The 14989-nt window shown below is 44.9% G+C and overlaps 1 protein-coding gene across 1 annotated transcript in view; it reads right to left on the bottom strand.

Moving 5' to 3' along the window:
• Positions 1-14716, bottom strand: part of LOC144769107 (uncharacterized) — a 430861-nt gene extending 416145 nt beyond the window's left edge. Inside the window, exon 1 of the mRNA XM_078653110.1 lies at positions 14320-14716. Within this exon, the coding sequence (XP_078509236.1) occupies positions 14320-14716 (397 nt within the window). The remainder of the gene's footprint in view (positions 1-14319) is intronic.
• Positions 14717-14989: the final 273 nt, after the last annotated feature.

Raw genomic sequence — 14989 nt, 5'->3', positions numbered from 1 at the left:
ACAGTGGGGCTGCCAGCGCTGCTGAAGTAATGCGCGTCGCTACCACACAAGTGCTTGATGAGTCGGTGTCCCGTCCCAGAGTGGAAGCGCCTGCGAGTGCGCTCCTGCGCGCAGCCGGTCAGCAGGCAATGGTCAGGAGGATTGACATAGCGCCAGAAGTGGAGGCAGACAGGCGGAGCGCTATGTTGGTGGATTATTCCAGCGATAGTCAGTCTGATGAAGGGGATTTGTCAGATGTTGAAGAAGTTGACATTGATGGGGAAGGCGAGCCAGGTATAGAGGGACAAACACAACAGGGTCATGTCATGGACTACCAGAGCATTCTGGTTCCCCGTTCTAGAGGCCCTCCGAGACAATTGATTGATGAGGATTTGAATTCTGATTTCACATATGAATTTTTTGTTCCACAGGTTGATCGTAGGTTGGGTGTTTTGAGGTGTATGCCTCGCGCCAGGCAGTTCAGGGGCGGGAGGTGGGGTGGCATGGGTGGCAGGGGTGTGGGGGGGCACGGGCAAGAAGCCACTACAGTGTTCCCTAATGAAAGGCCCGTTAGGGGGTTTCCTGAGGTAATTCATGCAGCAGGGTCTGCGGTTTCGCAAGGCCAATGGGTGTGGGTGGACAACACAGTTTTGTCGGTGCCGGAGGGGGTGAGTACCTCTGCTTCTCAGTTAGGAGGTAAGTATGGTGCGGGTCCTCGCTCGAGCGGCGAGTACCTCTCTGTGGCGGCTGATCTGTTACCAGATGAGCTGATTTGCTCTTCTCAAGCTGTGCCGCGGAGTGCGGTGCTTGGGGAGGGTGCGGGCTTTGAAAACAGATCTGGTGCGGATTTGCCATCAACGACTAGGCGCTCTACACGGAGGCCTGAGTCGGATTTTCAAGATAGTTTTAGCGACTTGGCACCTGGCAATAGGCCAGGTAGGAGTTTTCAAATGTTGGAACATGATCAGCACGTTGAGGTTAATGAGGATGATTATAATAAAGAAAATGAATATGAGACACGAGGTGGTCTGTCTCGAGGTGGGAAAGTTGGGGCAGGGAGGTGTGGGAGGAGATTAACTTCTGCCAGTGTGTTACAGAGTTCTGGAGCGGTTCTCTCACCGGCACAGGGGAATCAGAGCGGACATCATCGGCGTGATGGTCTGGAAGACTTTCGGCAACGGGCTGCGCAGTTACCAGCAGGTAAGACAGACTGGTGGGCTGCTTGGACACGGCCGTTGGCTGGTGGTTCAGGTGGGGCGCCTGCTGGAGGGGGTCAAGGGAGGGGGGATGAGGGGGATGGTCTGGGGTCAAAACAAGGTGAGGGTGTGAAGGTGGGGAGGTCGGGGAACACCAGCCCAGGTTCATCGGTTTCTAGTTCAGAGCAGAGTGTGACGCCCAAATTGAGTGGTTCGAAACTGCCTTACATGGGGGTGTCAATGCCACTAGGCATACATTTGTCGAACAAACTTAGGCAGCGGATTTGGGACCATGAATACGTGGATGTGTTCAGGCTCCTTCATAGGGAACTGCAAGCAAAGGAAGGTTCTAAAGAGGAGGAGGTTGAATTGTCCCGTCGTCCCAAAGTCCCAAAAACAATAGAGAACTGGACAGCAGCATTTTTGATCTATGCCAGTGTTTATTGTGAACGCTACCCAGAGAGGGCAGTTTCGCTTTTCAAGTATATAGATGTCATTAGAAGGGCTCACTTGCAAGCAGGGGGTTATGCGTGGCTGAACTACGATGAAGAGTTTCGGGCGAGGATGAGTTTATTCCACGACAAGCCATGGGGTGAGGTTGATCAAGAGCTGTGGTTACAATGGCTGTCAGGTCACTCTTCTACCAACACGATCCATACCGCAAGTGGGTTGCCGATTCCTTACCGGCCCTTTTCTCAGCGTCCCGCCACACAGGGGGCGGGTGGCGTTGGACGGGGACAGTTGCCCACAACTGGAGCATGTTGGAGCTTTAACCGAGGTTCCTGTGTGCGCCAGTACTGTAAATTTAAGCATGAATGCTCTCAATGTGGGGGCAGGCATGCTGTCTTTCAGTGCTTTCCCAACCAATACACGGGAGAACATGTTAGGGGACAGAGGGGGGGGAGAGGATCTGTACCACCTCTTATGCCAAAGGGCGCCTACTCCAATTAAATTACAGGCCATGTTGAGCGCATTGGAGGTGTATCCTGAAGTGGGAGGAGCGGCTAAGTTGTTTTGGGGGTTTCGACTAGGCTTTCGGATTGGTTACCAAGGACCCAGGGTTTCACGCTGGGCTGATAACTTGAAGTCGGCAAAAGAGATGGCGTCAGTGGTAAGGGTGAAATTGCAAAAGGAAGTGGATTTAGGCAGAGTAGTTGGCCCTTTTGAGTTTTGCCCCTTGCCAAACCTCATTGTATCGCCCCTTGGTGTCATCCCAAAGAAGGCAAAAGGTGAGTTTCGGCTGATACATCACCTATCTTGGCCGGAAGGGCAGTCAGTTAATGACTTTATTTCTACTTCTGATTCAGCAGTGACTTATGCGTCAGTGGACGACGCTTTGGAATTGGTGCGCAAGGCGGGGATGGGAGCTGAGCTGGCTAAATGTGACATACAGGCCGCTTTTCGCCTGTTACCTATTCACCCGGCGGATTTTGGTTTGCTGGGCATGTATTTTGAAGGAGAATTTTATGTGGATCGGGTGTTACCCATGGGCTGTGCTATCTCTTGTTCACTTTTCGAAACTTTTAGTACGTTTGTGGAGTGGTGTGTGGTCCAGCGTTCAGATCATGTGGCTGTATGTCATTATCTGGATGATTTTTTGTTTGTGGGCAAAGCAGGGACGGAGCAATGTGCTAAAGTTTTGGCCTGCTTTCAGGACATGGCGGAGGAATTTGGTATCCCCTTGGCGGAGGACAAAACGGAAGGTCCAACGACCAGTTTGACATTTCTAGGCATAGAAATAGACACAAAAGAGATGGTGGCTCGTTTGCCCAGGCAGAAAGTGCAGGAGATCAGGTCTTTTTTACAAGAAATTTTGGGAGCTAAGCGTGTGCAGCTGAGACAAGTCCAGAGGCTTTTGGGCTATTTGAATTTTGCTTGTCGAGTTGTCAGGGCAGGCAGGACTTTTTGCAGGCGGCTGGGATTTACGCTGGCTGGGGCGAGTTTGCCGCACCATCACATACGGATGACAGCAAAAATTAAGGAGGATTTGAACATTTGGTTGCGATTTTTGGATGAGTTCAATGGAGTGTCCATTAACTTCGTATCGGAAGACACTGTCTGGCCAGTGCAGATCTTCTCTGATGCGGCCGGGGCTTTAGGCTTCGGCTTATTTTGGGATGGACGGTGGTGTGCGGAGCAATGGCCGGCACAGTGGTTACATCAGGGTCGCAGCATTGCTTTTTTAGAATTTTTTCCCTTGTTGGTGGCGCTGCAGATTTGGGGTGAGGAGTTCAGAGACCGATGTGTGTTGTTTCATATCGACAACATGGCGGTGGTTTATCTGGTGAATGGGCAGCGGGCAAAGGATCTGAAAGTATTGCAGTTGTTGCGGGCTTACATGTTACGGGTGCTGCAGCTGAATATTGTATTTAAAGCGCAACACATCCCTGGTGTTAACAATTCAATTGCCGACGCTTTGTCTCGTTGTCAGTGGCAGAGGTTTCGGGATTTGGCACCGGGAGCAGACCATTGCAAGACACCGATTCCGCCGAACATATGGGACCTGGGGAATTGAGAATGGCTGAGTTTGTCGAGCAATCCTTGTCAGAATCTACACGACGCAGCTATCAGCTGGCATGGTCTGGTTTTTTGGGTTATACGGCTCAACATGGCAGGGAGGGTACAGCGGTGAGAGATGAAAAATTTATGTTGGGCTTTGTGCTGAGTTTAATAGACAGAGGTTTGTCTCCGTCCACCATTGTGGGCAAGTTAGCAGGCATTTCTTTTTATAGCCAACTGGAATTGGGGTGTGAGGTTCAAAAAGGTTTTCGTTTACAGAAAATGCTGAAGGGTTTTGGGAGGTCTTTTGGTCAAGCATCAAGGTTGAGGGACCCTATTACTTTTGACTTATTACATAAATTGTTGGGTGTGTTGCCTTCATGCTGCTATGATGAATGGGAATGTTACAGGTTCAGGTTAAGCATGATATGGTTGTTTTTCGGTGCCTTTCGGATATCAGAATTACTGGGATTACGAAATCTGGGTGGGATACGTTCGTCTGATATTGTTCTTTTGGATAATGATATATTGCAGATCAAGTTGAGAAGGTCAAAGACGGATCAAGCAGGTAAAGGGTCATTGGTGCGTCTTGGCAGGAGCGGGGTGATGGGTTGCTGTCCAGTGGGGGAATGGGAGGCATTTGTGAGTTCAAAGGTTTTTCGGGATGGTGATATATTCTGCCATGAAAATAAAACGCAGTTAACTTGTTTTCAATTCTTAGCAGTTTTGCGGAAAGCATTAACGTTAGCAGGGGAAAATCCACATTGTTTTGGGACACATTCATTCAGAATAGGTGCGGCTACCGAAGCTGCGAGGTTGGGTTGGGGGGCAGAGGAGTTACAGCGCATTGGCCGATGGAAATCCAATTGTTGTTTTAAATATGTTAGGTTTTAAAAAAAAAAAAACACAGCAATGCCATCCGCTTTATATGGCCAGTTAGTTATAGTGTTTTTTCCATCACAGGTCGAGTGGCAGATTTTCCTCGAAAAAAGAGGACGTGGATCGTCGGCCATTCCATCGTGAAGTGGGCGGCGAACTTTGCCGAACAACAGCTATGTGGTAGAGGTTTGGGGTTGTATGGTAATGACCATGAGGTGATTTGGAGGGGTTTAGGGGGGATGAAATGGGGGGAGTTGTTTTCGGTCTTAAATAAAATGGCAGAGGTGTGGGGCATTCCAGACTTGTTGATCCTGCATTTAGGGGAAAATGACTTGTTGGAATGTTCAGGGCTGGCTTTAATCAAGCAGATGAAACTGGATTTGGCTGTCATCAAAGACAGATGGGAAGGGACCAGGGTAGTTTGGACTGAATTTCTTTACAGGAGCCAATGGAAAGGAGCCAGAGTTCAGACAGCTGTTGAGAGGGCCCGCAAAAAGGTTAATAAAGCACTGAAGTCATACTGCGTGGCAATGGGCATTACGGTCATTGCACACAAACATTTTAATGGTGACATGCTGCATTTGTTACGGAGCGACGGGGTGCATCTGTCACAGATGGGTCAGTCCTATTATTTAATGGAACTAAGAGATACTTTGGCAAACCTTTGGTGTGTTGACTTGTGGTGCTCCAAACCGACAAAATGAGTTGCAATGGAACAGTTTTTCCTTCACAGTTATTCTTCATTGACTTGAGCAGTCCGTTTTTTCTAGATTTGGGGAGGGATTTTTTGGGTGGGGCAGGAAAACTCAAGGGTTTTCCTGGGTGGCGTGTGTGATGGGGATTGGATAATCTAGAGCGGATTCATCCTTTCTCTAAGGGGGAGGGCTTGGGAGGGTAGGTGGGGAAGAGATGGAAAGAAGAAGGAAAACACAAGGATGGTATTAAAACAAGTTATGGTTATTGGAAATAGAAAGAATTGGAAAACGTTATGGTTTATATGTAAAAGGTTTGGAGAAGAAATAAAGATAAAGTTTGGTTGGAAAAGTTATGTTGCGGGTCTGTGTCTGGCTGTCCTGTAATAAAGGTGACCTTTTATACTATATTCAGAGTTGTGTGAGAGTCCTTATTTGCGCGATGGGCCCCCAGGGGCACTTGGCAAAGCCAATGTCCCCCTGGGGCATTTCGCGCGAGGGACGACCTCACGCGACCTGATTGGGTGGTGGGAGGGACTAGGTCCAAAGGAAGGGAGGGGAGGGAGGGCTGACGTCACTCTGAGCGAGTGAGAGGAACGGTGGTGTCGCTTTTTGACCCACCCACCCACCCTGGTTGCAAAATCAAAGGGGGGGTTGGTTTTTGTCGTCTGTCATGTCTTCATGTTCAAAAAATAAAATAAAATAATAAATAAATAAAAAAAAAAAAAAACTAGGCAAGCATATATACATCTTGCTACAGGTCGAGATGTCAGGATGTCACCTCAGGACTACTCAGGCAGACTTTTTTGTTGTCTTCGTTGGCGTGTGTGATGGGGATTGGATAATCTAGAGCGGATTCATCCTTTCTCTAAGGGGGAGGGCTTGGGAGGGTAGGTGGGGAAGAGATGGAAAGAAGAAGGAAAACACAAGGATGGTATTAAAACAAGTTATGGTTATTGGAAATAGAAAGAATTGGAAAACGTTATGGTTTATATGTAAAAGGTTTGGAGAAGAAATAAAGATAAAGTTTGGTTGGAAAAGTTATGTTGCGGGTCTGTCTCTGGCTGTCCTGTAATAAAGGTGACCTTTTATACTATATTCAGAGTTGTGTGAGAGTCCTTATTTGCGCGAAAGCAACCTTAGTAATGGCCGCCGCATACTCCAACAAACAACAATCGGCATGAGACTGAGAACAACAGCCTCTCGCGATATCTTTCAATAACTACGATATATACTGTCAGATATAAATATTACAATATCTGACTTCGAGAAATATAGAAAAACAAGTTAAATACAAATAAAGAACATAATGGAAATCACACTAAGAAGTGATTGCTTCTCACTCATACTTCCAACATGGTTGCCGCGAATGTGAATACCACTCGCTTTAGCATACCTCCCCTTAACTGTCAGCTGACTTATCTTGCTTCTCATTTAAAAGGAGAGCTTGTCTACAGGGACAAGTACGAGCGCCTTGCCACGTTTCTGCCAGACAAAGCTCCCCGCCAACAGAGACCTGTGAAAAGTAAACACTAAGTAAGTACTGACTGCTGTGTGGAACCTCATTTTAATCTGTGACCCCACGAGACCGGTGTACTTAGTGTGTTTAAAGCTTGTTTTTTAACAGGGTTGTTCGGCTTGACCTGACACGTAAATGCAACATGTTAGTTATACCCTTCGGGTTTACACAAGTTCTAGATACAATGCCGTTTCAAACCTTGCTTTGTTTAAACATTCCTTTCGATACATTGATCTGCAACGATTAGCAGTATCTTATGGGACTAGACAACCTAAATCAATAAATACTGGCTCCATTTTCAACGATAATGTGGCTACAGTTGAAACCATACTGAAGTAAACATAGAGTTCCAATGTTAAATGCTCACTGTTTCGGAGAGTTGTGACCTTTTCTAAACGGTATCTCAAAGTGGCTCAGTATCCAGGGTGAAATCTCCTTAAACATGGGACTTTAAATTAATACATATATTCAGTTGGGGTGTAATTTGCAACGTATCCCTCAGACCGAAATATAAATATACAAAGTTAGGCCGAATGTATATTAAATCCTCGAGGGTGCCTTTTTGCCGTAATAAACACCCGCTCTAATAATGACCACTATGTACACAACTTAAAACTTACGCTTATATCGCCACATGGTAGTAAATAAGTGACTTCAATTACATCCGCAGATTCAATTGAGATTCTCCGAGAGAAGACCTGTAATTTAAAGACATGTCGACTCGCATCTGAGTGCCTATCTTATGACCTCAGGTAACATCAGCTACATTCAGTGACACTTGAGCCTTATGTTTAGTCGAACTCAATACTTTTTGATCGCTATACTTATGCATATTTTCTCATCTACTATAGTGAGAACCAGTGACCGACGCTAATAATTTGCCTTTACGTTGGCCTTAAACAGCTCTTCTTTAAAGTAAGTTAGATACTCTCACGCAATTGATATTGCTGTTGTCTGAGTTCCAAGTGACCAGTTTTCAACACTTTTAGTTTTTACCAGATCCGCCGCCACACCAGTGTGATCAATTGTATGTTCTCAAATAACTGTAATAGATTTTTGAAACTGTAAAAAACATAAGTGACTATGTATGCAAATTGATGTAATGAATAAATGTTCACAATTTTAATTGTTATGCAACACCTTAGGGATAATATAACTGAATGTCATGTTATTCTTCTAGGGGTCATCGGTATATATTTAATTACCCGTCCTGAGGAAGGTCTTGTGAATTGACTCGTTGAGGACCAAAACGTCGACTTACTTGTCCACTTCTGCGTGACCGACATCTTGCCATCAGTGACTTACCTCTAATCTAGTAGTAGTCATTATCTATGTTATGCAACAGTGTGGACTTTTTCTTTTGTAATATAGGAAAAATTGTAATATTCCTTGTACATTACATCTCTCTTTTGTTTCATTCTCATGACTGATTAAGAACCCTTTTTATTTTACTAGAAATAATAACTTCTTTGATAAAAAATCCCCTGTGTTGCAAATATTTATTTCTTCAGCTAGTGTGGTAGTTGTTTCTTAAATGTCCTTGAATAACTGGATTTCTGAATCCAACACAGCAACTGATGTTCACAGTCTGAATCTCAATATGCTGTTCAAAATATCTCAAGAATAAATCCCTTGCAGGCAACCAATAGCTTACACATCATTTGCCCAAGTCCGCGAGGGTATATTGGGTTACCCACCCCTTTTTGTCATCATACAGAGGAGGCATATTGCAGTTTGAACGATGAGAGGACTCATAGGCTGAAAAGAGGCAGAAGCGGATGGAATGCCACTACCCTTTGGGTGATGGGATAAACTTTGCCCTAGACTTTATTTAGGTCTGAACCAGGAAGGGTTGGACTTGAAATGGCTTGAGGTGGGACTCAGTGGTGTTTACTGTAAACCCCAAGTTTTGCAGTAGTAATAGTGTGGCTTGAGAGTGGGCTACACAGTCTTGTCCACTTGCACTCTTGATCAGCCAGTTGTTATAAGTAGTGGAAGACATGAGTTCCCCTCCTTCTTAGGTGTGCAGCTACCACTACTAGACATTTAGTTAAAACCCTTGTGGCCGTGGTGACTCCGAAGGGCAACTCTATGAATTGGTAGTGCAGTCCATTTACCATGGAGCACAGGTACCACCCACGAGCCTGATGGTTTTGGATGTGGAAATGGGTGTCCTTCAAGCTTTGTGTGGTCATGAAATCATTTAGTTACAGCAAAGAGATAACATCCTGTAGGGTGATGATATGGAAATGTTTTGATGGGATGTACCTTTTTGGAGGCCTGACATTGAGGACTAGCTTGAATGAGCCTTCTGTTTTGGGGATAAGTAAGTAGAGGGAGTAGAAGCCCTTGCCCCTGTGTTGAGAGGACACTGGCTATAGAGCTCCATTGAAAAGGAGCACCTGAACCTCCTCTTGCAAGAGGGTCGGGTTTTCTTGGCTCAGGGCGTGTATGCAGGGTGAGATGGTTGGTGGGGTTGAAATAAGCTTGAGACAGTAGCTGTGCTCCATTAAGGATAAACCCTACTGAGCTGCAGTGATATTCTCCCAAAATAAAAGAAACCACTGTAATGCCTCCTGACAGGTTTAGTGTGATGGGAGGATGCAAGGCAAGTCAGTTCTTGGAGGTAGAGCCACCCTTGCGGGAATGTCTTTGTCTCAACCTTTAGAGCTGTTACCTCTGAAAGACCCCAAGTGTACCCTCTACCGCTCTGTTGGTGATAACCCTGTTGCTGCTGTTTGCAATACTGCTTGGTTCTGGTGACGGGGCTTGGGACCCACACATTGCTTGGTGCCTTCGAAAGGAGACCCTGATAGTAGTAACTTGAAAGGCACCTATGGCTTCACCGGTGCCGGTGTCCATATATTTTGTCCAACAGTCATCCAACTGCACGCAGAAAAATTTCTGCTCGTCAAAGGGCCGGTTGATAAGATTTTGCTGCCCTTCCAGCTTGAATCCAGACACACGCAGTCAGGAGTGCCTGTGGAGAATGACACAGGATTCACCTACTGGCAGCTGCATCACATGAATTCAGGGCACAACTGATGGTAGCAATGGAAATAGTTTTCCATTCTTCGACTATCTTCTACATCTCTTCCTACTGTGTCCTGTCATACATTTGGGGAAAAGGCCTACTGAATTGGCAATGTGCCACTGTGTGGTGGCACTGACTGCTACCCTCTTGCCAGCTGGGTCCATGCGCTTATTTATCCTCAGGAGGGACGGTGTTGCTAGTGATCTGGGCTGCCACTCATTACTGGGCAGTAGAAACAACCAAGGGGTCCGATGGGATGAGATGCCTGATGTAGAGTGGATCTGAGTGTGCCAGCTTGAACATCTTTTCAATCCTGTATGTTACTATATGAGATTTGACTGGCTCCTTAAAGATCTCAGGGGAAGATTTAATTATTCCCTCAATCATGCAAAATGCTGGAGGGAGCATTTGGTTCTGGAGATCATCTCTACCAAGAAACCATCATTGTCTGGAGTGATGTATATATTCACCCTGTGACAGGCGGCTGCTTTTTGGATAAAGCTATTGTACGATGTGGTGTTGCATGGAGAGGATGGCCTAACAGGGACATTGTCAAGATCAGGGTCCTCCCAGAGGATCAACTTAATACTCCAAAGATAAGATCATCTGGGGGATGCAGGTAGACTGGGACTACAATGTGATATGCTAGGACTGTCTGTGTCTGAGTACAACTTCAAGTAAGTGCTGATAGGAAGTCGCAGGAGGTGAGGGAAGAGGTGTTGAAGAGGGTGGAAGTGTTGAAGGAGGGTGAGGAGGTGTTGGAGGAGGAGTAGGGACAACAGCCTTGTAACTAAGCCTTTTGGGAGGGTGGTGGTGGCCATGGAATGCCTGAAGATGAAGCTTCCGCAAAGGGGAGTCTGCACTTTTTAGGCAAAGTCTCTTCTAAGGTGGAGATCTTGCCTGTGGGTTGGTGGATGACGATGAACAGCTGTCTTTCGTCCAAATCCTTTTGCAACTTTTTTAGGAAAGGCCTTTCCTGGGAGGCAGTTGTTGACAGCCTCGGAGTCAAAGGAGTTTTCAATGTATGCATTCCTTACAGCATCAATGGCATCAGCTTCAAGAGTTCAGTGCCAACACATGGTCTCAGACTCGTGGTCTGTTTGGGTCGATGCTCTTGGTTGGAGCCATCTCAGCTCAGAGAACTTGCTTCTGTGTCGAGCCAAGCCAGAGGGTGGTAGCGCATCTGAGAGCAATGGTGGGTAATACACGGGGCTCAACACCTGATCCAAAGAGGGGCCATGCAGCTCCTTATGTGGCTTAGGTTTGGGTGTCAACTGTATTCATGTGTCTCAGTGTGGTCGTCAGATGAGGTCCAGGGTCGACAGAGGTAAATGGGGCATCCTCGGGGGCCTCTTCTTCCTTTGATCTTGGGATTGGGTTTGTGGGCCAGAAGAGCAGAAGACTCAGCAGATTCTTCTTCTTCTGCTCCAATCAGGTTTGCCTCACTGAAGATGTCCAGCATCTCTGAGGATGAGCAACATTTTGTTGTGGGACAACTGCCTGTCTCTCCACTGCTGAAGGGTCATTTTGCTCCTAAATGCTTAGCGGCAGTCACAGAAGGTGTTGTCGTGTTTCGGCGAGAGGCATAGGTTACCAACAGTGTGGAGATGGTGCCAAGGGTACATTGAATGATACTGAGGGCATCTTTCGAAGGGCGTCTGTTGTATTATCTTCTGCACATCCTCATGTTCTGCCATTGCTAAGGAGGATGTGTTATCCAGTCATGTTGTACTGGAAATGTGGCATTAGTTTTATTCATCCAACAAGTAGTGTGACACAACACTAAAAAGGTTGAATAATTAACTTTAGGTATTGTACTTTGTACACCCCATAAAGCAAGGTGCTGCTCCTTTGCATAGAATCGTGTTGTAGTAACAATCATTAGACTGAGAATGACTGTCAATCAATTATGACTGATGGGGCATCATATGGCTATTCACATGCTGTTGCAGTACTAAAAGGCAAAAAAAACACAAATGAAACGTTTTGAAAAGTGAACATCCAGTAGATCTTGTGTGCATGAACACTTGAGATGACATTTTCTTTGAAATAAGATAAGCTTCTGCAATGGATGTAAATGATTTGAACTGATGCACAGAATTTAGTGATTTTTCAGATGAAGATTAGAAATCCTATTCTGGGCAAAAACTGTCTGCCCCTTTCTTTAAATACCGCCTTACCACCATTTGCATCTTCAATTTATTCCATTGGACTGTCAACCTGTTACAGTTGCGGTGTTCGTCTTAAATCAAGTTCACTGCTCAATGTATGCCTGGCAAACGTGCTCTCTGATTAGGTCTGTATTTTCTTTAGTGACCTACTCAATTCAAAGGTAGCTTTATTCGACTTTACAAAGCAAGTCATATAAGCACATTCAAAAATGGGGATGACGAACTGCCAGGAGATACAGACAACGGAAAATGCTTTTTTCCGATATCTCTTGGCTGTTCCGAGGTCAACCTCTAATACCATTTGTCATAGGGAGCTTAATAGGGTCCATATATATGATCTAATCAAAATTAGCCCTATTATGTTGTGGCACAAGATATGGACCACTGAAGATACAGTTTTTAATAGGCTTATTATTGGTGACTGCATGAAACTAGAGGGGGCCAAAAATATCACATGGTTGTCCTACATCAGAAATTTCCTATCCACTTTAGGTCATCCAGAACTGTATGATTCCCCTATCACATGTGAATCAATCTCGAAAAAGTTCCTCAAGAAAAGCCGCCTGGCCTTACTGGAAGACAGACGTGATCTGTCCGAGAGAGGCAAACCTAGTATTATACATCATCATCTCGTGTTACATGGACGGAGTCTACACCCATATTTATCCCCAGATCACTCGAGCTATACTAGACTGTTGCTATCTAGGATGAGAACAGACAGCTTTTTCAAAATGTTGACTTTCCCGAATACAAATGAGTGGTCTCGCAATTTAATTAATTGCCCATGTGATGAAGTTTCAGTACAGTCTAATATACATTTTATTTTATTTTGCAAACACTTTGCTTGGGGGAGAAAAATATATCTACTACCCCCTTTAAAATCATGGGGCCTGAGGCAGTGTAGACCTGCTTTGATTAAGCTGTATATGTTACAAGATGATCTGACTATTTTAACAGCAGCAAAGTTTTTAAAATATATAATTAGATGCAGATTGTCGATGCAATAGGTCGAGGTAGTTATAACCTGTAATTAACTGTATTTGATGTATTCTCTATCCTATCTATTGCGTTAATTTGCACTTCAGGCCTGGGATGGCCTTTTTAAAATACCTGTTTAATTCGTATAATTTACAGCCTCTAGTATTTATTATAGTACGGCCCTTATGTTATTTTATACTGTTTTTATCTACTCACATGAAATGAATTGATTTTATAGTTTGTGTGTAACTGAATTTTTTTTAAATGTGCTTATATGACTTGCTTTGTAAAGTCGAATAAAGCTACCTTTGAATTGAAAATTGAATTGAAATAGTGACCTACTCAAAAAGCATTGGACAAGCTGCATGTCTACTCTGTTGGCACCATCTTTGAAAAGAACATGGTCTTAATTGATCTGAGCTTTCTCAAGTTGAATCCATTTCACTTTTGCATGAGGCAACTAAGAATGCTAAATTTTGTGTTCAATCAAAATAGGCAGATAGACTACTTTTGTGCTATTTTCATTCTCTCCAACACAGCACTGGGATGGCTTTGGAAGTATTTCATCTACTAGGACCTGCTCCCTCATTCTTCTAGATCAGTCAAGGGCTTTTGATACTGTCAAAAATGCCACTGTTAGACATGTTCTCCAAAAATCACAAATAGAGGCAATTCTTTGCAGTGTTTGTATTTTCTTGTTTCAGTGGGTTTAAATGCTTTCCATACATTTTTATCAGCTATTTATGTACCTTGATTTGTGGTGTTGCTCAGTCTTCTGTACTGTCACATTGTCTGTTTCTCACTTATATTGAAACTCTAGAGCACCTCATCCAGTTGCATGGTTTCTATTTTCACCTGTATGGTTGGACCCTTAGCACCCTGATGAACTCCAGCTGCTAAAGAGAACTTTGAATTTCAGAGGCAAGGATGAGAAATGCACTGTAAGGATACTCCTTGCCCACTTCTACCAAGAGAGATCAGTTGTACAACATATTTATCTATGTGTGAACACAACGCTTCTACCACTGAGTGGGAAGGGGTGAGAGGGGATGTTGGTGTGTGCTTCAAAAACCATCGGTTCAGAGAATGTTCCTTCAGACTTGAAAATGTCCTAATTACCCTGATGCCCTTACTCTGCCACCTCTTTAAGCAGAATCATAGGTGCGCTCCAGTGAATATCTGGAACTTCTAATACTATCTCGAACCACCTGGCACCCAGCTGCAATGGTAGCATAACTTGCTAATATATCCACACCAAAGATCAGATTTGTGCCAAGAGTAGCTCGAGAGATTCTTTGGGCCGGGGAGCTGAAGCCAGTAGACATATCTGTGGGAAAGAGCCTCCCTGACCAGTGTCTTTTCTTCTACTCACCTTCCACATGCAGAATCAAATCATTGCTCCCGCTGTCTTCGCCGTACATGACCTCGCAGATGTAGTTCCCGTTGTCAGCAGCTGTGGGCTCTGCCAAGGCCAGCGAGGCATTCCCTTTCTTCAACTCGTCGGGGCAGAGACGGGCCCGGGGTTCAAAGGCTGTCACTGACTCATTATATATCACCAGCACGTGGTCGCTAAGCTTCCAGGTGACCGTCAGGAGACTGAGGTCTACAGGCAGATCCTCCACTCGGAAAAGACACTGGAGCAGCGCATCCTTCCCAGGCGGAGTCACGTAGGGATAAGGGCCCATAGAGAGATGGAGCCGGGCATCTGACAGAGAAACAGGCAAATCATGAACCTCAGTGGAAAGATTAGTAGTAACATAGTACAACATACCATGACATAACAAAATGCAGCATCAGGTATCATTACAGTAGCATGTCATAAAATATCAAGACATAGCGTAACCTAACAGTAAGAAAGCGATGAAAAGATTGTGCGACTTTCAAGCTTGACAGATTAAAAGAAACGGCCGGAAGTCATTGATAATGTATTCCACTAACATATTTGCTTAGCCTGACAATTTAGTTAATGTAGTCTAAAAAAATTGTTTAGAAATAAAAAACAGTACTTCAGGCTGGTGTTGCCCCATATGCACACAGAGTAA

The sequence above is a fragment of the Lissotriton helveticus genome, chromosome 7 (assembly GCF_964261635.1).
Source record: "Lissotriton helveticus chromosome 7, aLisHel1.1, whole genome shotgun sequence".
In the NCBI taxonomy this organism is placed as follows: Eukaryota; Metazoa; Chordata; class Amphibia; order Caudata; family Salamandridae; genus Lissotriton; species Lissotriton helveticus.
The sequence above is the reverse complement of the archived record's forward strand: the minus strand, read 5'-3'. Positions and strand labels throughout refer to the sequence as shown.